The sequence below is a fragment of the Myotis nattereri genome (genome assembly GCF_964212035.1).
Source record: "Myotis nattereri genome assembly, chromosome: 10".
Classification (NCBI taxonomy): domain Eukaryota; kingdom Metazoa; phylum Chordata; class Mammalia; order Chiroptera; family Vespertilionidae; genus Myotis; species Myotis nattereri.
In genome coordinates, this window is record NC_138085.1 from 65,314,846 (window position 1) to 65,339,768 (window position 24,923).

The following is a 24,923-nucleotide window of genomic DNA, read 5'->3' on the forward strand; positions in this document are numbered from 1 at the left end:
TTCAGAGAGAGGAAAGGAGAGGGAGAGAGAGGTAGAAACATCAATGATGAGAGAGAGTCATTGATTGGCTACCTCCTGCACGCCTCCTATTGGGAACTGAGCTTGCAACCCAGGCATGTGCTTTGAGCAGTAATCTACTATGACCTTCTGGTTCATAGGTCGATGCTCAACCACTGAGCCACGCCGGCCGGGCTATATTTTCTCTTTTACCAATGACTAGTTCACATCCTTTGCCACTTTTCCATTTTTCATCCACATTAATGAAATTGTTTTGTAAAGTTTCCATTGAAGCAACAATAAAACACTCACCGGAGTCCGTTTTATTGGATTGATTTAAGTATTTTATTTAAAGAAAGATTTAAAGAAAGATTCTGAAGACTACAGTTTGTGGATAGGAAAAATATAAAGCATACATTTTTTAAAGATCATTTTACTGATATTATAGGAAACAGACTTCTCCAAATAACATGATTGGTGTTGTTCTACTAGAGCAGGGGTGGGCAAACTTTTTGACTCGAGGGCCACAATGGGTTCTTAAACTGGACTGGAGGGCCAGAACAAAAGCATGGATGGAGTGTTTGTGTGAACTACTATAAATTCAAAGTAAACATCATTACATAAAAGGGTACGGTCTTTTTTTCAATAGTTTTATTCATTTCAAATGGGCCGGATCTGGCCCGCGGGCCGTAGTTTGCCCACGGCTGTACTAGAGAATGCATTCTACAGAAACATGACTTTCCCTTCAAATCTGAGTATATTACCCTTACATAAAAAGAGGATAATAAAAAACACGACTTTGATAAGTTTAATATTTAGTAGACCACATCTAATTTTTTGAAGAGTAAGTTCTTTTATTTACTTCTTCAAGGCAATGCTTATTTTTTTCATCTCTTCCTCTGCATTTTTATCCTATAAAGAAAACACAAATGCACAATGAAAAGTCACACATTCCTCCTGATACTCAAGGTACTTGGAAGTAGAACTCTGTTGATTGGGGGGAGACTTTTTTGAATGACCATTACAACAAAAATGTGGTTTTCTGAGGACCAGGCATGATTCAGATCTCTGAGAACATGAGTACCGTGGAGAACTATGTCCAGGCTCTTCCTCCACCAGGTGTGGAGGGGTAGCAAACAGGAAGGAGAGTGTTAATGATAACACTGTTTTCTTCTTCAACTCTAAGATATGGAAGAAGTCCTAGCCCTAGCAGTAGGATCTGAAGAAATCTGAGATTCCGCTGTAAGTTCCACACAGGCAAATACACATTTCTTTCCTGACATTCTCAGGGACTTTATAGGTAAGATTAAAAACCATAGATGTTTGCCCAGTCGATGTGGCTAAGTGGTGAGTGTCGACCTGTGAACCAGGAGGCTACGATTCGATTCCCAGTTAGGGCACGTTCCTGGGTTGGAGGCTCAATCCCCAGTAGGAGGTGTGCAGGAGGCAGCTGATCAATGATTCTCTCTCATCATTGATGTTTCTATCTCCCTCTCCCTCTCCCTTCCTCTCTGAAATCAATAAAGATATATATAGAGAGAGAAACCAAGATGGCGGCATAGGTAAACACCAGAAATTGCTGCCTCCCACAACTTCAAAAATATAACTAAAAGACAAAATGGGTATCATCCAGAACCACAGGAAGGCTGGCCGAGTGGAAATTCTACAACTAGAAGGAAAGAGAAAAGCACACTGAGACTCAGAGGAGGTGTGGAAGTAAAGTGCAGAGGTACGGAGGCGCACGTGGAAAGGGCTGGCAACTGAGGATGCTGTTGTCTTTTTCAATCGGGAGGGAGTCTCAAGCTCCCGACTGCTCTGAACTCCAGTTCTGGGCGAGTCTCTGGGGACCCAGACTCATATGGGGAGAAACTGGACTGTCTGGCATTGGTCAGAACTCGAGGGCAGCTTTTTCTCAGAGGTGCTTGTAGCGATTACCGGGACACTGAGATGCGGGGCCTCTTAGGGTAGGACTGAGGATCAGCCATAGCTGTTTGCTCCGCCCTGTTGATTCCCTGAGACCTCGCCCCACCCAAGCTGTGTGCAGAGGCTTTTGCATATGAAAGGCCTGGCCCTTTGCAATCTGAAAATTACCTAAAAACTGCAGCTGGATCAGAGAGACCCAGAACTTCCAAAAGAAGACCCAAGGCCCCACAGCAGCTTGCATTGCTTCACAGCTGGGCCTCATCTGGGCACCTCCAAACCCAAACAAAGAAGAGGAATCTGCAGATCTCTCCATAGCTCCTGCTGGGTAGCCTCAGGCAGAGGCTAAATTAGCACCTCCTTAGAGACCCAAGAGCCAGTTTACCCAGTGGTCAGAGTGGGACCATCCAGATTACAACTCCTCAGATCCATAAGGGACACACTCAGGGGGCAGACTCAGTGAGCATTAAAGCCCCACTGAAGCAAGTCTTGCCCCAGAAGGGTGTCTCTAGCACAGAAGTTCTCCCACTGTAGACACAGCTGATTCTCACAGCCAATTGACCTGGAGGTCAATTCCTCCCAGTGATACCTACAACAATCAAGGCTTAACTACAACAAGACTGTGCACAAAGCCCACAAAGGGGTGCACCAAGAGTGTCCACCTCAGGTAATTGGTGAGGCTGAGCCACTGGGCCCTATAGGACACCTAGCACAGAAAGCCACTCTATCAACACAGGGAAGCATAAAAAATGCGGAGACAAAGAAACAGGTCACAAATGACAGAAATGGAAGAAAGAAAACTACTGGATATAGAGTTCAAAACCACACTTAAAAGGTTTTTACATGAATTTTCTAGAAACTGCCGATAAATTTAGTGAGACCCTCAAGAAATCTAGTGAGACCCTCAAGGATATGAAAAAGGACCAACTAGAAATTAAGCATACACTGACTGAAATAAAGAATATTATACAGACTCCCAACAGCAGACTAGAGGATCACAAGAATCAAGTCAAAGATTTGAAATACAAAGAAGCAAAAAACATCCAACTGAAAAAACAAAAAGAAAAAAGAATCCAAAGATATAAAGACGGTGTAAGGAGCCTCTGGGACAACTTCAAGCGTACCAACATCCGAATTATGGGGGTGCCAGAAGAAGAGAGAGAGCAAGATGTCGAAAACCTATTTAAAGAAATAATGACAGAAAACTTCCCCTACCTGGTGAAAGAAATAGACTTACAAGTCCAGGAAGCACAGAGAACCCCAAACAAAAGGAATCCAAAGAGGACCACACCAAGACACATCACAATTAAAATGCCAAGAGCAAAAGACAAAGAGAGAATCTTAAAAGCAGCAAGAGAAAAACAGTCAGTTACCTACAAGGGAGTACCCATATGACTGTCAGCTGATTTCTCAAGAGAAACTATGCAGGCCAGAAGGGAGTGGCAAGAAATATTCAAAGTGATGAATACCAAGAACCTACAACCAAGATTACTTTACCCAGCAAAGCTATCACTCAGAATTAAAGGTCAGATAAAGAGCTTCACAGATAAAAAAAAGCTAAAGGAGTTAATCACCACCAAACCAGTATTATATGAAATGCTGAAAGGTATCCTTTAAGAAGAGAAAGAAGAAGAAAAAGGTAAAGATACAAATTATGAACAACAAATACACATCTATCAACAAGTGAATCTAAAAATCAAGTGAATAATTAATCTGATGAACAGAACAAACTGGTGAATATAATAGAATCAGGGGCATAGAAAGGGAATGGACTGACTATTCTGGGCGGGGAAGGGGTGTGGGGGGTGCGGGAAGAGACTGGACAAAAATCTTACACCTATGGATGGGGACAGTGGCGGGGGGGTGTAAGGGCAGAGGGTGGGGTGAGAACCGGGTGGAGGGGAGCTATGGGGGTGGGGGGGAAGAGAGGAACAACTGTAATAATCTGAACAATAAAGATTTAATTTTAAAAAAATAAAAATAAAATAAAATAAATAAAAAAAGATATATATGTTTAAAAATAATGTTTATGATATTTAATTTTATACTTTTAGCCGTATGTTTTATAGGACTCCATATATTGTTGTTTAAAACAAGTGTGTAAGTTAGAAACAGTGGCAATAAATTCAAGTGGTAGGATATCCTATTCATTTTTATATTTAACAAACATTTACCGAGCACCTATCAGAAAGAATTTAAGGAATGTAATACATTTAAAATAAACACATGAGGAAAACTGGCAACACAGATGTTTGAAGTAGCTGCTAGCTACATTTTTTTTTAAACTGAAAGCTCTTCAATAGCTTTAATCATAAACATTAATACACTGACTCAACTGTAGTGTCCAATCCACTAGAAGTTTACCTTCTATCAAAACGGTATGTTGTGAAAGTTGTGAGAAAATATGATGAGTAACCTAGGGTGTTAATGTATTACTTAAAAGAACTTATAAAAATGCCATAATTTGTTTATCTTTGTTGCCCTAGGGCTAGTTCAGTGCCTGGCACCTAGAAGCCCTAAATAAATGTCTGCTAATTTAGTGGTTAGGTGCTGGAACACAAGGACACTAGGAAAAAAGGCTAACCCTAACTCTGGGGACAGATGATGGCAAACCCACAGACACTCCTCTTGTTCAAAGGTAGGCAGCCTGTCTAGCTGCCTATGGAGGTCTAATCACCAGCTCCCCAGAATTATGCTGTCCCCACTCTTCCTGCTGGGGCTTGTCCCATTACCTGCTGTCTCACACCTAACAAGTATCAGGATGGGTTAACTGCCAGCCCGTGATTTGTGAGTCCCTTAAAGACACAAGGGGTCTCCTGGTGAAAGGCTACCTACAGCAAGCTTTAAAGCTTCGTAGTTCACGTAAGTCCAAGTGAAGAGGTTTCAGTATAGAAGAGAGCTCCAGATGTATGCCAGCCACTGTTCACATGGGAAGCTGGGGTAGTCCTGGTAAAATAATAGCGCTCTTTCGCACCGTCTGGGCTTACCTCTTTGGTAATACAAGGAAGCTGCTCTGCCAAATCATGGAACTTCATGGCATTCTCTGTTTGCTTTAGATCCCTGTAACACTAGAAATGGAGAAGAACCGATGTCAAAGGTAATCATCTTTTATGTAATGGAGTCAAAGTGATATTAAAACAGCCGTTTTCATTACCTTGGAAAGGTACATGTAATTGGACTTCGAAAAACCGGGGTGTAGCTCTTCAACCTGATTTTCAGAGAAAACAGAAAAGAGAAAAACAGGGTGATATTCAAGCAACAAAAACCACCAGTGGAGAGGACATACTTCAATAAATCAAATATTAACCAAATTGATTCAAACTGCCCTAAGAATTTAGGTTGGTTGTCTCTCATCTGAGTCCTTGTATTGGTTTCAAAGTATCCTTTGGGTGCAAAATAGCTTTTTAGCTTATCCATTACAATGAAATTATTATCATGGTCATAAAGCTTACAAAGCAATGGGATCCTTTAAGGTTTGGGGATTTCTCTGTAGAACCATCTCCCCACTTCTTCTTCTCTATCCTCTCTCTTTTCCTTTAGAGAACAAAAATAACTGGTCGTGTACTCCCAACCAACCGAGCCACCGGCAAGCATTCTAGGCAGCCACTGGCCACTGTTCAGAAAGTGCAATGAAATCTAGTTCTCATTTTAGACTATATGATCTCTAATTCCCTCTCAGTTCTACAAGGTTAATCCTTGAAGCACACCCTGCCCCCGCGCCCCCCCCCAAAAAAAATCAGCAGGTACAATATGTTGGACAATATCAGGTTCAAAGCCTGATTTTGTCTGTATTGTTACAAATCTGAAATCATAGGTGTGTGTGTGGGGGGGGGGGGATACCTTAGTACCTGTAAGAATCTATAATTAATTCTAGACAAAGGTGAGGGGATTAGCACAACAGGAAGTCAGTTATATATGTGGGTATATTACACATTTACATGTGCGCGCACACACAGTACTGCTTAGAGTTTTATTCGTATAGCAATTATACATTTTAAGACACCAGTGAAAATACTGATTTGATTTGATGCCCCAAAAATGTTTCATAGACTTGTCCACAACTTATGGAATGACTTTTAAAATAACTCTTCCTTTTGGCATCTTTTGGTTCTTTAAGATTAAACTGTGTCTACATTAGGCTAATCAGGAGTATTTGAGACCAAGTCTAATAATCAGGGCATAAATTTTTTTTAAACATATTCCCATGACCTGAAGAGTTGCTCTTGGATTTGGTAGTAAGGGCTGTGGTACCTGGGACCTGGGGCATAAACAGCTGCCGCTTGGATTTAAAACGTAACTCACATTATGAGAGACTTAAAACAGAACTAGGATTCAAACTGTTAGAGATCTACACGAGGAGACAAGAACAATTTCCTTGACAAGGAAAGGTAGGAAAGACTGACCCAGATAGAACCCAGTTTGACACTAAAATAATGGATAGACAAAATACACCTTAAGGAAATTTTGCAAAGCTTCTTGTATAGTTGAGGTTGGTATTTTTCCAAACAGAGTAGCAGCCATCTTTTTCTCAATCCAGCTCAGTTTCGAGACCTGTAAATGCAGAGCAACATCACTCTTAGAAAGTGTTCGCCTTTTGAATGGATAATCTCTTCCCAATTAGATGTTTATGTATGTAACTATGTACGTATATGCATATAATACATGTAAATACATATCCATAAATAACATGAGAGATATCGGCTTTATGGTATTAATATTTTACTTCCTTTTTCATAGTTCAAAAAACTCTGATAAAATAAAAAGTATTAAAGGTAAAAAAAACAACAAAAAAACAACAACTCTGAACTCTAAAAGCATTGGCTACAAAACCAATTTGAAATACTTGTAAGAAGATTTCAAATTGGGGTGGGGGTAAAGAATAATGTTAAATTAACTTTGGGCATCTGATCCATGACTCTCAGATGATGGCAAAATGTTTCTTGGCATAGTGGTACTAGCGACAAGATCCTGCCTTTGCTTTCTTCCCGCCTCCTCCATGCTGCTAACCTGACCCAGAGGGAAGCATCTCAGAAATTTAAACAGGTGGACACTTCTCAACCCCGAGGGAATGTAGAGTGAGGGCCCAATTTACATATTCACAATCCAGGGGACATTTTTAAACCAATAACCATCAAAGTTAAATTCCATATTACCTTTTGTTTTTTGTTTTCTTTTAAAACTTTTTCATTTTCCCCAAATATGAATATTAGATGTTTATTATAAAAGATTAAAAGGACTCAGAAATGAATACTTAAAAGGGTATTGATGCTCTTAATATTTTTTTTGTCTTCTTGTCCTTTTCATTACCAAAAGCGGTGGGTAAAAATTAATTACTGTGTGGTGTCCTTAGTTACTTTCTATGTGTTTTTATCTCTCCTTCATATTTTCCATCCTTTTGTTCCTCTGTTCTACATTCTAGGTAACTTCTTCAGATCTACCTTAGAGTTGTCTAATGCTCTCTTTAGTGGTACCCATCTACTGCTACAACTTTTCAATGAGTTTTCTTCTAATGCCAAATGATATACTTCACTGTAGTCCATGTTTCCACAATCTAAAGTCCTTTTAGAACTATTTCTATTCTTTTGTTGTTTCTGTAGCTCTCCATTCCTGGTGGCTTATTTCCCGTGCACTGCATTATTGTTGATGGTGAACTCATTATCACGGGGCCTCTCTGCGGGAGATTGATAAGGCCTGTGTGAAGGCACACTCCTCTGCAGAGGATTAGCATGAGCTTCTGCCATTCGTCCATGGCATGAACATCAGGTTTCATTTTTGCATTAAAATTTCCTTCCTGGGTTTTTGAAGCCTAAACAAATAATATACATTCAAGTTCCAGACTCATGTGAAGTTAGGTCAATGGTTTTTAAACTATAGAAGAGTCTCCTACCTTTAAGAAGACTCAGATTCTTAACACTTAAAACTGGAATAATAAAAACTGCTTATAAGAGATTATTTGAGAAAATTATTATTATTAGAGCCATTATAGGATTATTTGAGATAAGAAATGTAAGGCATAAAATGCTTATCTGATGTGTAGCAGGTGTTCAATAAAAGCAAGCTTCCTTCTTCATCCCTAATCCTCTTCAAGCCTCGTTTTAAAAGTTTCCTTTCTTGCTTACCTGAATTTTCTCATTCAGAAATAGCATTTATCTTCATGGTAATTTTTCCTGCATTTCTTAAGTATTATTTTCACATTCTGTTAATTTTCCACAAACTAATGTCATTTAAGTCACTTGGTCTTAGACTTAGCAGCTGCCTTTATTTCTGTATGTCTTGTGTCCCTTTCTAAATTAAGGTTTTGAACAAAAGGACAGTGCTTTATCTATCTTCTGGCCAGTGAGCACATAATTTATACTCAATCAACGCTGAATGAAAAACATGCTCCCAAACAACAGAGAGTAGTGCACCAACACCCCCCAAGAGAGCACAGAGGGAGATAATGTGCCTGCTACAAGGGGAAACAGAAAAGCAGTAAAGGAAGAAAATTTACATATTATTTAAAATAAATATATAAAATGTAAATATAAAACAAAAATATAAGTTATAAAATATAAATTTATAAACTCAAAGTTTGTAATGTTTCTATCTATTTCCCTATAGTAGGCACTAGGTAAAACAATAAAAGAATAAATAAGTCACTAAAAATATATCATACAATCAGAATATATTCAAATAAGATTTATAAATAAAAACTTACAGCATAACAGTATCTTCCATTGAGGTAATACAAAAAGGGTTCTGCAGGTAATAATTGGATTGCTTTATCTAGATGTTCCTGAAAGAAAATCCCAAAGAAAAATCAACTCCCAAGGTTTCAAGGTAACGTTGGATGGAACTGTGACTAGTAAATTCAAAGAAGCTTTACAGTGTTGTTTCATCTTCCTCCTCAATCCCTATCATTAATACAACTCATTATTATCAATAATTCATTACCAAACATGATTGCTCAGAATTAGAACCAGAACTGTGACTATGATTTAATAAGACGACAGATACGTTAAAGCCAAAATCTATATATATAAAAAGCTAATATGCAAAGTGTCCCCTCGGGAGTTCAACTGGGAGAATGGGAGTTTGATGGCTCGCATGACGTGTGCTGACCACCAGGGGGTGGCGTGAAACATGGCAGGCAACTAGTAGCAGCAGCAGCAGCAGTGGAACTCTAAGGGAACAAGGGAAGGAGGAGGTGGGGAGGCAGGGAGGCAAGGGAACCTGATCGGCCCTGATCACCGGCCAGGCCTAGGTACCCTACCCGTGCACAAATTTCGTACACTGGGCCTCTAGTGTCACTATAAAAACAGAAAATACCCAGTCACATTATTATCTGCCTATGACTTGCCCAGCTAAGTTTTTGATTCAGAGGCAAGCTTACAAATATCAAATGATGAGGGTACAATGGAGGAAAAAATAGCAGAACTGGATGGGAGAGGAATCTACTCCACTGACATCATCAAATGGTTACAGGGGGTTGAAGAACAAAGAACTTTCTGCCCATCACTATAATTACTGAAACTGAGGGGTTATTTATTGAGCTATGACAACTACAGGCACATGATACATGACGTGTATTACATTACTTATTTTATTCATCTACCATGGTCATTTTAAGGCTGAGATTGGATTCTACTCTACCTGTAAATCGATATGCAGAAAATGTTAATAATTAGTCCAGTCATGCTTACAGTATTGGTGAGCTCATGGCCAACAGGCTAATTCTCTATCTTTGAAAAAAATTATACTTGTCTACTATGTGACTTTTTTTAAGATCTAGAATAATAATAATCTCTAATCACCCAAACAGTTTGATTCCTTTTGGCACAGTACTATTTGAAGAATGTCATTTCATTTTATTTAAATAAAAAGGATGAATTCGTAGAGGTTAATTTGTTGAATAATTTCATTTAGACATGTTAATGGAATATATAGCTACATTAAAACATTTTTGCACCGCCCTGGCCCAAAACATTTTTTATATCAAGAAATACCTTGAAGCAATATCCATAGTTGACTTTGTTTTGTAAGCCCTCAAACTCAGATACATAGCCACACAAAACCGCATACCTGAAAAAAGTAAAAACAGTGGATATTGTGTGAACTTATTCAAATACCATCAAATATAACAGTTAAAAAATGTCTTTGGCCCAGCTGGTGTGGCTCAGTGGTTGAGCGTCAACTTATGCTCCAGGAGGTCATGGTTTGATTCCCAATCAGAGCATATGCCCAGGTTTCAGGCTCAATCCCTGGTGTGGAGTGCGCAGGAGGCAGCCAATCAGTGATTCTCTCTCATTATTGATGTTTCTATCTTTCTCTCCCTCTCCCTTCCTTCTGAAATCAATAAAAAGATTTTAGACATCTCTAAAAATGTCTTTGAAGTAGTCATTAATATTTAACAAAAGTATTCATGTGGATGCAAGGGCCCTGAAAACAATGAATACTTGACATGAATGTGAGACCAGTTTCCTCATCTATAACTGAGGACACCACCACCATCTATCTCATACGCATGCTGTGAGGGTAGATACCCAAAACATGTAATTGCTTGGAATACTGCCTGGCATATAGTGAGTTTCAAGAAATGTTAGCTGCCACTATCAACATCATCAACATTAAAGTCACAAAGAGGCTCTCAGAAGAAAATCTAATCATGAAAGCATTAAACTGAAAAATACATTGGATCAACAAACCCCCGCTTCTTCTTTAAAAATTAAAATTAAAATGTCATGGCCTCCTTTAATGTCATTTCAAGATAAAAATAAGTATGATGACTCAAACTAAATGAAGTCAAAGGTAATTGTAGAATAAGCTTTTCCAAAAAATTTCCCATGTCCTTCTACCCTTCCTTGGAAACACTGCATTACTAGAACAGAGCAGCCTGTGGACTGTTTACTTTTTTTCCCAATGGGAACATAAAATTTACATAAATAATTACTTGACTATAAATTAAATATGATGTCTGTTCAGCAATTTGCTCACTCTAAAAATTGGGGATATATTACTTTTCACATTCAGAGTGCTTCTGTCTGTGCAAAAGTCTTTGGAGTATTTATTTCAGAGTGTTCCTGTCTTAGGCAAAATATTCCTTTACCTAAGCATTTCAAGAGGAGGTGTTAATTTTCACTTGGATCATTCTAACTGAAACGAAAAAGGGAATTCTGGGTGTTACTGAACTCTGTTGTTTCTGTGGATAAGCGTAACTTTCAAGTATGGATATGAAGTGAACAATTTTCTTATTTTGGAAAACTAACACTGTTTCAGGACACAAAAGATCACACAGTTCACATAACTTAGGCACAACCAATGAAATGACCACTTCTCAATTATGACTTTTTGACTTCCTACCTTCCCAGTTTCTACATCATCAATGGAATCTGCGACTGTAGAAGCAAGAATGATGACTAAGTCAACCTACTAAAAATGATGTGAACACTTACTAGATGAGCAGATACATACTACTACTCGCAAATTGTCAAATCAGAGTGCATTTCACATACATCTCTGCAGCCACCAGAGAATTTATGATGAGATGACAGGAGAAAGACTCTTGAGCTCATCAGTGGTAGCCACTACTGTCCCTTCGATGCTTTTTAAAAAATATATATATATTTTATTGATTTTACAGAGAAGAAGGGAGAGGGATAGAGAGTTAGAAACATCGATCAGCTGCCTCCTACACACCTCCTACTGGGGATGTGCCCTTGACTGGAATCGAACCTGGGACCTTTCAGTCTGCAGGCCGACGCTCTATCCACTGAGCCAAATGGGTTAGGGCCCTTCCATGCTCTTTTGAAATGCTCTCTGTTCTGTCATTCCTCCCAGAGGGTTCCAGAATGTGGAGTAAAGTTCCACACAACTGCGTATCCAAACTCCCCACTTTTGTTATGGGTGCTGTAACTTATTTGGACTTAAAACCTTAGGCCACTTTTTAAAAAATAAACTTTTATTTCAAAGTAGCTTGTGATGTTCAGGAAAGGTGCAAAGACAGCACAGAGTTCTCATGTACCCATATCCAGTTTTCTCTATTGTTTTCATCTTACATTACTAGACTATATTTATCACGCCTGTATCAATATTGACCTCCAATACTGATATATCTTCACAATGAACCAACATTAACAAATTATTAACTAAATTCCACTTTATTCAAATTTTCATCTGTTTGTCCCTAATGTTCTTAAATTTTGACACGTTCTCCCCTTCCTTCCTTCCATATTATTCCTATTAGTTAACACCTTGTTCTGTAGCTTTTAACGTGAAAATCTTCTTAGTTACTACTGTTATCCATCATATGCCCTGTTCCTCCTAATTTATGCTATTTTCTAATTTTTATAAAAATGCCTTCTATATCTTTGCCCAGTGACAAAACTACTAATCACGCTAGTGTTTAAGACATAGACCTGGAACTCTAGAATCATCTCTAGATTGACAAGGATATTGGCAATCGCTATTCTGTGGAATAATGAAGCCCAAACCCTCCTGTCAGCATGGACAGTGCAGAAGCTTGCCCACATTTCTACATCTTGTTCACAAGAATTTTAGGAGTGAACGTGCCTTAATGCCTTGCTTAAATCCAGATACACTAGCTCCATTTCCCTATTCTATCTACTAGCAAAGAAAAAAAAAAAGACCATGTCACATTTTAAGAAAATCTATGTTGGGTCTATTTGAACGTCCTTATCCAGAGACTCAGAGAACAACCCAAGTAACCATCAGGGCTGGAATTAAAGGAAAAGAATCTGTGTTCACTGATCTACAGTGGTGGAATCAACCTTCTAATTTCTGAAAATGAGAACTACTTAATGCACATGTGGTAGTTCTAGGCTTTTATAGTGCTCTCAGCACATTCTCTCCAAGTTACTCTTAAGAAAAAAAACATGCGACTTATGAAATCGTTACATGAAATATGTACATTTTCCCTTATAAATAAGCTGTCACTAGAGTCTTATTTTTTTTATACTCCCTTCAGAAGTCTGCTTCTTTAAAGTCTAAAGTACTATGTATCTTCCTACATATCATAAATTCACAATACACCTGACCACTTTTCCCAAAGGATCAGCACTGCTTTTCTGGCGATCAGTTCCACCTACGTCTCTGGGTGGGTGCTGTTGTTTTTTACACTGTTCAGCATTAAAAATGTAACTTAAGTTGTTACTTCCTAAACTCTCAAGTCGATGGGAACGCTGAAGAAAGTTAATTCACAACATGGTCTATTGCCTCCACCTAGAGGTCATTCTAACTATCCGCATCTTGACAAAAATTCTGTATTTTATTGGCATTGATATGTAATATATCTTTAATAATCGACAAACATTCTTTTTCAACAACTACTAAAACAACTCCGTTCACTGTCCTGCAGCACTTCTACCTGAGCATGAATGCTATTTATACTGGACAAAAGCAGAGGGAGAATAATGTGATAGAATACTGAGTATTTAAGAACATAAGCTCTGCCTTTGTTTTTCCATTTGTTGTGTGAGCCTTGGATATTAATCTACTCATCAACAGACACACAGCCTTGCTTACCTCATCTGTAAAATGAAAACAAGTTGTTCTGTGAATCACATGCTCCGAGGCATGTGGATATAATTTGTGAACAGTAGAGCACAACAAATATGTAAGACATTATTTATAATTAAGGTCAGGCCAATTTGGCTAACAAACTGCAAATCCATTGGTGGTTTTAGTCTCTTGATTCCAGAACAGAAAGCTTGTGTAGCCTTAAAGTTACAAAGCAATTTCATTCTGGAAAAGATGAAGATGAAAAACAAGCCTTTAAAATAATATGGTTTTTCAGTTATTCCCTCAGTGTTAGTCTTTTACGATAATTATTCCTAAGGATTTCGCCTTTTATTTCAAAATGAAGGCTTATAAACCATCACATAGCCCTGTGAACCATGGGTCTGCAAACTTTTGCTGCAGGGCCAGCTAGCAAACATGTTCGACTCTGAGGTCAGAGCGTCTCTGTTGCAACTATTCAACTTCATCACTCCATTTGGGTTAGAAACACAGCATCATTTTAGCTTTTGTGTTATTGTTTTTTTAAGTTATGTTAAATTAGTTTTAATTAGAATTTATCAAATTCAAAGCCACTGGACTTGGTAGATTCACTTATGAAATCTTCAATAAAAGTTCACCTTAAATGTATTTAAAATATACACAATGAAAAATACCTGAGAATAAACAGAACAAGAACAGTTACTGTTACCTACTAAATAGGTTTTTCAGCGAATGTGACAGACAGGTTAAATAAGTCAATCATGTTTTTACATTTCATTGTAATTCACAGAGGCATGTTAGAATTTGAAGGCTGCATAAATTCTATGTACTTACCACAGATGACAGTGTCCATTCATGGGGGCTCTAGTAACAGCTTTTTCACCTAAAGTCTTTCCTGAAAGATAAACGGACTTACAATTAGTACCTTCATGTGAGTTGGTGGAGGGTAGATTATTGAATTAAATTACTGGTTTCCAAAGTATGGTCCCAAGACCAGAAGCTTCACTTGGAAACTTGCTAGAAAGCAAAAGCTTTGACCACAGGGGAGTGTTTAAAATTGATGACTCACAGAACATTTAACATTGATATACTTTAATTTTCTCAGTAGACATAAAAAAATCAGTTTGTTCCCTGTGGTTAAATTTTTATTTACTTTCAAGTTAATAACTCTCTTGTCTACATTTTGTCTATGGCCTGCACGATGAATTGCTGTGGAAAAACTGTCCCCATAAAGCGGGTGATGAATATGTGAAGAACAAGAGGAGGCTTCCTCCCATCCTCCTCCCACTGAGACAGAATTATGGCGCAGAGGTCAACTGGCAAGGAAAACTACGGTGCAAGAAAAGTAGTTACCGGAAGTTTGAAAATATTCCCTTCTTGGAAATAAGAAGGACAGAAAGAGAGACTGGAAAGAGGTCTGGAGTGCCCTGCTGCTTCTTCCTCTTGCTGTCTTAGACAAGGAAAGCTTGGGAAAGAGGACTTGGGAATGCACGAATTAAAGAAGTTTCACATCAAATTATTGCCCTGAAGGTCGTCATGGAGTTCAGGAGCGTTTTGCTGGAAAGGGTTTTGCTCTGCAGTGCGAGTCAAGGGGACATGCGTATGTATACACAGCTTGACATTCTGGCTGGTTTTCTTTCGTTGTTGTTATTACAGAAAAGTTCAAAAATATGCAAAAGAGTATAGAGGACAGTAAAAAGAACCACCATGTACTTATTACTCAGCTAAAACAATGATCAGCTCAAGGCTAATCTTGTTTTATTAAGATCAATTTTGAAAAAACATTGAAGTCTAAGTAGTTATTTCTTCGTGGCACCCAGAGTTCTACGTTATAGAAACTAAGAACGTTATTTTAATTGCAGTGAAACACTATTGCCTTCTGCCTGTTACTGGTTCTTGAAAATTACCACTTCATGGCTCTTCTGAGGTTTTATAAACATTAAAAGCTAAAATCTGAGTTTTTTAGTCGCCTATTCTATTATGCTTACATGTGGGTTTTTTTGTCCTAAAAAAATTTTTCCTGTTCTTAGACTATGTGTATTTTTTAGTACCAGGATATACTGAAATAGAATAAACCTATGAGTTTTAGCTTAGATAATTCAGCTTTAATTAAAGTTCATTAGTGTTTTATTACTGCCAACAATTGTCACTTGAGGATAATCAATCTTTACAAAATACTTACCGATATTAGCATAATGTTTCTTTTCTTCTGTATTTGTAGATAGCTCATACATGTCTCCATAAGCACGAACTAACCGCCAAATAAACTCTATTTCATCTCTAAACTGAAAAGAGAGACCTGCACATTACATTAATTCACTCACTTGACCAGACTCAAAATGTTTTCCACTGTAACATCAAAAAGATTAGGCAGGTAAGCTGGTATTTATAGATGACTGACTCTATTCCTGTGCATATAACATTTTCAATTAAAATATTCCTGGCTACAGAATGTGATTTAATATAGTGTTATGTATGGAACTGAAAACTAATTAATACTATCCAGGCACTAGCTCCCACCTACGTAGAAGAGAGAACTGACAGGTGTCAGAATCCATACATCCCTCTGGGTTGTAGTATCTTCTCATTTACTTTCCAAGTTATCGACTACTGATATGATGCTTCAAGGGACATTTCAGATAATATCAGATACTACATATCACATATGCTCAAAAGAGCAGTTTTTTAAACTAAATTACTTAAATATAATCCTGTAGATTTAAAAACTTTTAGACAATGTGTTTAGAGTTGTTAGATCCTCAAAGATTAGGCTTGTTCATTGGAAAGAGATTTCTTATTTCGTGAGATACTGCAAACCCTTATTTGGTGGTGGTGGTGCTGATGACAATAGCAGGGATGGGCTTTCCCAATTCAGCCCAACATTAAACACCGGAAACTGATCACTGGTAGAAGTAGATTAAAACACTGATGGTGTTGCCCCGGGTGGCTCGGTTGGTTGGAGCGTTGTCCTGTACCCCAAAAAGGTTGCAGATTTGATTCCCAATCAGGGCACATACCTAGGTTAGGTTGAGGGTTTGATCCCTGGTTGGGGTGCTTACCCACTGATGTTTCTCACATTGATGCTTCTTTCTCTCTCCCTTTCTCTCTAAAATCAATACACATATCCTCAGGTGAGGATTAAAAAAAATACTGAGGGCTGTTACATGAATAACTCTAAGTTAGAAAACTTAAAATGTAGCTCTCCTCTCAAGAGTAGCAGTGTGCCTTGTTATTTATGTTATCAAATAGTTATTAAATAAAATAAATTAACAAAAATCCAAGTAAATCTGTATACTCATATCTCTGGTTTTCATTTTTATAATCTTAGAACCTAAGAAAGTCATATATATTCTTTTTAAAACTATATATCTTTTACTTATTTATTTTAATCCTCACCTGAAGATATGTTTATTTTATTTATATGTTTTTATTGATTTCAGAGAGGAAGGGTGAGAGAGAGAGAAATATCCACAGATGACAATGTCCATTCATGGGGGCTCTAGTAACAGCTACGATAAGATGAGAGAGAATCACTGATCGGCTGCCTTCTCTGCACGCCCCCTACTGGGGATCAAGCCTGCAACCCAGGCATGTGTCCTTGACTGGAATTGGACCTGGGACCCTTTAGTCCGCAGGCTGATGCTCTATCCACTGAGCCAAACCAGCTAGGACTATTTATTGATTTTAGAGAAAGGAAGGGGGGAGAGAAAGTGAAGAAAACATTGACGTGAGAGAGAAACATGGATTTGTTGCCTCTCACACAGACCTCAACCAGGGACCAGACCCACAACCTAGGCACGTGCCCTGAGTGGGAATCAAACTCATGACCTTTTGGTGCAAGGGCGCATGTGCCAACCAACTGAGCCACATCACACAGTGCTCTTATATATACTTTTTTTAAAAATATATATCTTATTGATTTTTTACAGAGAGGAAGGGAGAGGGATAGAGAGTCAGAAACACTGATGAGAGAGAAACACCGATCAGCTGCCTCCTGCACACTCCCCACTGGGGATGTGCCCGCAACCAAGGTACATGCCCTTGACCGGAATCGAATCTGGGACCCTTGAGTCCGCAGGCCGATGCTCTATCCACTGAGCCAAACCAATTAGGGCTCTTATATATACTTTTTAAAAATTTTAGTCATATTAGAGAAAAATTTTGTATCCGTCATTTCTCTTTTGTAAACTGTGACACAATTGTAATGGGCATGATATGAACAGAATCATAGATTAAATAAAAATTAAAGCTATACAAACTCGTTAACATATATATCTTACCTTTTCTTTGTGGTCACAAAGTAGTTCAAAACTCTCCATCTTTTTAGACTCATCCATACGTAAGTTATCTGCCTTCTGAAGAAGGATATCTAAATTTAATTCCTCAACATATTTGTTAAGTGCTTTACGGACTGGAAAACTCTGTTCTTCTGTATCAGTACTAGCTGTAATATACCTAAAATTGCAGAAATTATATCAACTCTTAAAAGTTATACTCCAATAGCCAGAGTGACCCTTTTAAAATGTAAGTCAAATCGTTCCACTCTTATGCTGAAACCCTGTTATGGTGCCCCCTTCACTCAGAGAAAAAATCTAAGTCCTCACAAGCGTCTACAAGGCCCTATATTTGTCTCCCAACCACATCACCTCTCTGACGTTGGTTCCATACTACTCTTATCATTCATTCAGCTCCACACTGGCTGCCTCGCTGTTCCTTAAACATGCTAGTCATACTCCAACCTCAGGACCTTTGCTTGCTCTCCCCTCCTTCAAGTCTCAGCTCCATTGTCATCTTCTCAAATGTGGCCCATCCAGACCACTCTATTTAATACTGCAACCTCCACACTCCAACCCACCCACATTCTCTTCATGGCCAATCTCTCTTAGCTTGGCATTTCTTTTCTGTAGTATCATCTTCTAATACACTATATCATTTACTAATCTACTACAGATGCTACTTTTTATCAGTATCACCCCCACTAGATTGCATGCTCCCTGACAATAGGATTCTTTGTTTTATTAACTGATGTATCAAGTGCCTAAAACAGCATCTGACACATAGTAGGTATGCACTGAATATTGTTGAATGTATGATACACCATTGTAGGAACTCAGTAGGCATTCAAATACACACACACACACACACACACATATTTACAGTTCAAGATAATGTTCTCACTCTCAACTTAGGTTTTTACAAATTCATGCTACCTTCCACATTTCCCTTTTTTGGTGGCATACAAAAACAATTTGTTTTCATTTATTCAAGCCCTGTCTTATTCTAAAAAGATTTTAAGGCGGTATGTAAGGATACATAACATATAAGAGAACTAATTAGAAGTAGTAAAAAAAGATAAAACCAAGGCCAAATGTGAGTGAGGTCAATAAAAACAATACATATATTTTAAATATCCACATCCTTGCTATGAGGGACATAAATGTCTGTATCTTCCAGCAGCCATGCAGTCACAGCAGATATTAACAAAGATATAAATGAAACAAGTTTTTGAGAGAAGTGCAACTATTTCCAATATAAAATAAACTTATTTCAAAGTCCTTGTAACGAAGACACTATATTCAACCTCTTCTACAACATAATTAATGGAAACTTCATTCTTCCAGTTGCCCAAGTGAAAAAACGTAGAATCATCCTTGACCTTCTTTTTCTCTCCTAAGCAATATCACCTGTGAGAAATTCCCTATTGGTTCTATCTTCAAAATACATCCAGAACATAGCCACTGAAAACTACTACACATTGAGAAAACTACAGCACATTGAAAAAGCTTCAACACACGTGAAGGCACAAATGGAAATCTCATGTTATCGGTTTGAAGACTTACTATTGTCAAGATGTCAATATTACCCAAAGATTCAGTGCAATCCTTCTCAAACTCCCAACAATGTCTTTTGTAAAGACAGAAAAATCCATCCTAGAATGTATATAGAAGATCCTGAGGAGCGAAAACAATCTTGGAAAAGAAGAACAAAGTTGGAGGTCTCATACGTCCTGATTTAAAAACTTATTACAAAGCTACAATGATCAAAACAGTGTGTACTGGCATAAAGTCAGACATATACATCAATAGAATACAACAGAGCCCAGAAGTAGACCCTCACATATATGGTCAAATGATTTTTGACAAGACTATTTAATGGAGAAAAAAAGAGTCTCTTCAACAAATAGTGCTGGGGGGAGAGGGAGCCAAAGGCGGGGAGTAAAAAAATAAAAATAACATCTTAGTCCAATGACAAATATAAGGAACATTTTATTACGATAATTGAAAATAATGCAAATTCCTTTCCTCTAAAAAGATTAATTCTATTCTAACTTAAGTATTTTTAATTGCCTATATACATTGTCCATTCATTATTTAGTCTGATAAATATATTTATAAACTTTGTATAATATAATAGAAAAATATAAAAAATATTCACTCTTAAAAATAAAAATTTTAGAGATACTTTTTAAAATAAAAATTTTATTTGACAATTTAAAAATAAAAATGTTGGAAAAAACCTGAAATGTATTAACTTTAAAAAATAAAAAATATCAATATATACATTTTTTATTTCAGAGTTCTCTGAATTCCCAGACACATGCATGCATAAATGTGTATTAAAAGTATTTAGTTAAAATATCTGGTTTCAGTAGTCTACATATTTCCATGATAATGTTTTTACATATAATTTTTGGTCCTTGTATTAGTAAAAACATCATCTGTCAGTGAAATGTGTGGCATGAGAAATATAATTAAGAAGTCTTATGGAAATGAAAATTTCTGAACTGATAAATATGGAAATATACAGGGTAGGACAAAAGTAGGTTTATAGGTGTATTATTATTTACTTGTTGTATTATTTCTCATACGAACAACTATAAACCTACTTTTGCCCCGCCCTATATATATATTATATAGGAATACTATCTCCAATCATGAGACAAGGATAAAAGATGTTAAACTCTCAAACAATGTAATACATTTAGAAGACCTATATATCAAAGCGTGACGTTATTTTCAGACCACAAATGTATTACAACAGTCACTCAGAAATCTGGGCCCTGTCAATCTATAAGTAGTAAATCTGTTAAAAGCCTGAAACACATGAATAATGTTTGACTTCCATATTCCAATATTATGAATGAACTATTTTTCAGAAAACACAGACATTAAAATTAAATATAAACTGCAACATAGCAATCTTTTTGAGAAAATGGAGTGAAGCTTAGTAAGGGAGGAGGCTTCGGGGAAAACTGGGAAGTGATTGCTACAGACTGTAGAGTACGCCTGGTAGGAAAACTTCCGATTTGAGCTGCCCTTCTAAGAGAGGATAAAATCTGAGGTGACCTTAAGTTAGGAATTTCAGTAGGTGAAGATTTGTCTTCATCTTGAGGTGACTGAGCAATATTTCCACCACCAAAGCAATCTGAGTTAACTTCAATTAGAACTGGGGTAAACCTCCGACTAGGTTTATAAAACGAAGCAAATGCAACATTAGGGGGAACAGAAGTGGCGCTTTCAGAGGTCTGCTGCTGAATCACAGCTAGAGGACGACTGGCTCTGTGACTTTGAACATCAGCAGGAAGGAGCTCTTTCTTTGGTTGGCTTCTTTCTTGTGTGTCACTGGCAAATTCTCTTTGTTCAGAAGAATTGGAAATGAGAGTTGGGAGAGAAATGAAGGTTGCTGTGCTTTGTCTGTAGGGAACTCTCGCAGCATCTATTGGATTGGCCGAGGAATGAACTTTGATTTCAAAAGTTATAAAATGTTTAATGTTATAATCAGGAGAACAAGAACTTAGGTATTTTTCAGCATCAGCAGTAGTTGAGCTTTTAGAAGCTACTTGAGTTTCACTTGGATTGTTCATGTTCTCACTACTTGATTGAAGATCAAAATACATAGAGCTTTCATAACAGGAAATTATACTTAGTTTACGAGCAGAGAAGTGTCTCTGGAATCTAAAAGCAAAATGTTCTGGGGAAGTTTTTAAAGTATTGAGGCTGCTTTTGTCTTCAGAATCAAAGTTAGCTCTACTTTCTTGACGCTGAAGGGTAACACTGCTTTTCTGAAATTTGCTGAATAAAGAATGTCTATCAGAGAAAGATGAGAAAGCAGATATACTTGATGGAGTAGTGAAATTTTTACTTCCTGTACGTATACTGACTTTTCGTATTTTAGAATAGTTTGCAGGGAGATCATGAAAGTTAGGTTGATAAGTAACAGAAGAGGTCCCATGGTGCAAGGGGTCTGAAGTAACATAATCTTCAGGACAATATTGTTGGAAGTTCTGGTCCTTTTTGTTGCAGCTAGAGTGAGAAAAATGTCAGATGAGGAAAAAAATAGGCCGTGGACGTGGAAACCTCCCAAGCCTCCTAAAGAATAATATCCACCTTATCAAATGGAAACAACAGGGAACAAGAAAATTATAGCAGCTAAAGCAGATGGTCACACAGGTATCCAAAAGGATGCTAAGTCTAAAAGACTGTCTCTAATTACCTCTACGTACCTGCCCGGTCTATTAAACCTTGGGGAAGAGAAGTTCAAAGACTTAGAGAAGCAGGCAGAAAGAAAGATCAGGGGAAACACATGAGAGGGCACAAAACTAAAGGATCCCCTCAAGGAAAAGGTAGAACTTTCCATCTTAAAAAATAATAAGCCACAATATCTGTTTGAGAATATTAAGTTCCTCTAGTGATAGGAGTTTAGTAAAATAAATGTATATGATGCATTTTAAAATATTAACCACAGATAATATTTCAGATAAATATCCAGATATCCCAGTTATTCAGTCACAGTGGGACACTAAAGGAAGCAATAAAGCTTGGTTTATGAATATATCAATGAGCTTTAGCACATAAATATACAGAAATTTTTTTTTTTCTTTTTAAAGGCTTACCTTACACATTTTCCCATATTAAGTTTAATCAAAAAATAAATCTCTCCCTTCCTTTCTAAGCCATCATCTTTAAGCCATAAAATGCCTGTATAGGTGGAACAGGTCAGAAGACTGAATGTTTAAGTTGCTTGTGGAATTAGCATGGCAATAGCACAGAATGTGATGACAGCAGACTCTAGAATCTAATGACGTCAATTTAGAATAAAATTGTCCTGCGGCTCACCTTTCTGAAAAGCTCCAATCCACGTGACTGTACAATATGTATTCTAACTTTGTCATGTTTAAGGAGTCATCCAAGAAATCAAGTGATGAGGAAAGAGCAAAATGAAGGCCATAACATATACAGTATATTGGCACAATCATTTGCTTGGGATGGTCTCTCTTACTGGCTGCTCTCCATACCCTTGGCCTACTAACTCATTCTTCTTTCACCAAACATGCTTTACCCCAGGTTTTTACACCATCCAATAATATGGAAAGTGACTACGTATTATAAAACTTGATCTGAAGATATCCTGAGAAAGTAAAGAAAAAAACATAAAACCTAAACAGCAAATGTTATTGCCCCCTTCTACCTCGCTTCATCTACCTTGGCAATAAAGTGAGCCACTGTTTATAACCCCTTGAAACAACTTAATACCCATTTAAAGGCAAAGTTAACAGAATCATTTTCCTTTTCCAAACCAACTTGAAGCACTGTCCACATAACAGCTGTATGTGTACAACCACTTATGACATACAACACCCTCTAAATTATATTTCTTTTTACTTCTCAGTATCCTGAATACCCTACTATCATCTGTTTTTGTTTCATTCCTAACAACCTTCTTTTGGGAAACCCTTTGGGAACAAATTCCTTTCCAGAGGCCTAAAACTCTCCAATTCTCACCAAACAGTTGTCGGTTTATACTTTTATTTTACCCTACACACAAGCTAGTAAATCTGTCACTGGTTCATGGATGCTGAAGACACATGATTCTTGGGTCAGAGACAGAGGACTTTATCACCCATAGCATATCAAGTAGTGTGAGCACCAGCATATTTGTGTCGGTTCTCCTTAACTCCAGGGCCCACAGGACAATTCACAGGGCCCAGAAACTCTTACATTCGCGATGAATTGTGTTACAAAGGAAGGTACACTGAGCTTAGGGGATCCACCACTTTTAGAACAAGCAGTGAGTAAATCTGCTAAGCCTCGTGTTAGTCCTGGAGAAAAACATTCCCTCATTCCTTAAGGTTTCTCATCACAACCCTGAGAAATGGCCAGGACAAAGGATGGTCATGTAGACCTTACATCCCCCAACAAAAATTATCTCAAAATGGACCACAGACATAAATATAAAATGCAAAACTAGAAGTCTCCTAGAAGACAACATTGGAGAAAACCTAGATAAATCTGGGTATGGCAATGACTTCTTTGATGCAACGTCAAAGGCACAATTAACGAAAGAAATAATTGATAAGCTTCTGCTTGGTGAAAGACAATGCCAAGAGAATGAAAAGCCACAGACTAGGAGAAAATATTTGCAAACTATATATCTGGAAAAGGGACTGTTATCCAAAATATACAAAGAACTCTTAAAACTCAACAACAAGAAAATGAATAACCCGATTTAAAAATGGGCCAAAGACCTTAAGAGACACCTCAGCAAGGAAGATATACAGATGGCAAACAAGCATATGAAAAGATGCTCCACAACATATGTTATCAGAGAAATATGAATTAAAGCAACAGTGAGATACCACTACACACCTATAAGAATGGTCAAATCCAGAACACTGACACCAAAATGCCTTTGAAGATGTGGAGCAATGGGAGCCCTTATTCATTGTTGGTGGTTCACCTTGGAAGTGAAGACAGCCACTTTGGAAGATAGCTGAGAGGTTTCCTACAAAACTAAACATACTCTTACTATACAATCCAGCAATCATGCTTCTTAGTATTTACCCAAATGAGACAAAAACTTATGTCCACTCAAAAATCTGTACATGAATGTTTACGGTGGCTGTCTTGATAATTGCCCAAACTTGGAATCCACCATGACATGATGTCCTTCAGGGGGTGAATGGATAAACTGTGATACATCTAGACAATGGGATATTATTCAGCACTAAAAAGAAATGAACTGTCAAGCCATAAAAAGATATGGAGGAAACTTAAATGCATATTATGAAGTAAAGGAAGTCAATCTGAAAAGACTACATACTGTATGATTCCAACTATATGACATTCTGAAAGAGGTATGACTATGGAGACAGCAAAAAGATCAGTGGTTGCCAGGGATTGAGGGGGAAAAGCGATGAACAGGCAGAGCACAGAGGATTTTTAGAGCAGTGAAAATAGTCTGATACCATAACAATGGGCTCATATCATTAAACATTTGTCCAAATCCGTAGAATGTACAACCAAGAGTGAACCCCAAGGCAAACTATGAACTCTGAATGACTATGATGTATTAATATAGGTTTTTTGGTACTGTGCAATGGGGAGGTGGGGGGACGTGTGGGGTCAGGGGCATATGGGAAATCTCTGTACCTTCCCCTCAATTTTTTCTGTGAACCTAAAACTGCTCCAAAAAAGTAGTCTCAATTTTTTAAGAATCAAGGGGGTGGGGGTGGG

General features: G+C 37.6%; 1 protein-coding gene across 1 annotated transcript in view; it reads right to left on the reverse strand.

Annotated features, from left to right (window-relative positions):
- Positions 1-322: 322 nt before the first annotated feature.
- RMDN2 (regulator of microtubule dynamics 2) overlaps positions 323-24,923 on the reverse strand; it is a 33,092-nt gene continuing 8,491 nt past the window's right edge. The window contains exons 3-11 of the mRNA XM_081100493.1: positions 17,691-17,865; positions 15,593-15,695; positions 14,245-14,305; positions 9,903-9,978; positions 8,615-8,692; positions 6,370-6,468; positions 5,072-5,125; positions 4,905-4,985; positions 323-909 (exon numbers count right to left, since the gene is read on the reverse strand). Of these exons, the coding sequence (XP_080956619.1) occupies positions 856-909; positions 4,905-4,985; positions 5,072-5,125; positions 6,370-6,468; positions 8,615-8,692; positions 9,903-9,978; positions 14,245-14,305; positions 15,593-15,695; positions 17,691-17,865 (781 nt within the window). The 3' untranslated portion in view covers positions 323-855. The remainder of the gene's footprint in view (positions 910-4,904; positions 4,986-5,071; positions 5,126-6,369; positions 6,469-8,614; positions 8,693-9,902; positions 9,979-14,244; positions 14,306-15,592; positions 15,696-17,690; positions 17,866-24,923) is intronic.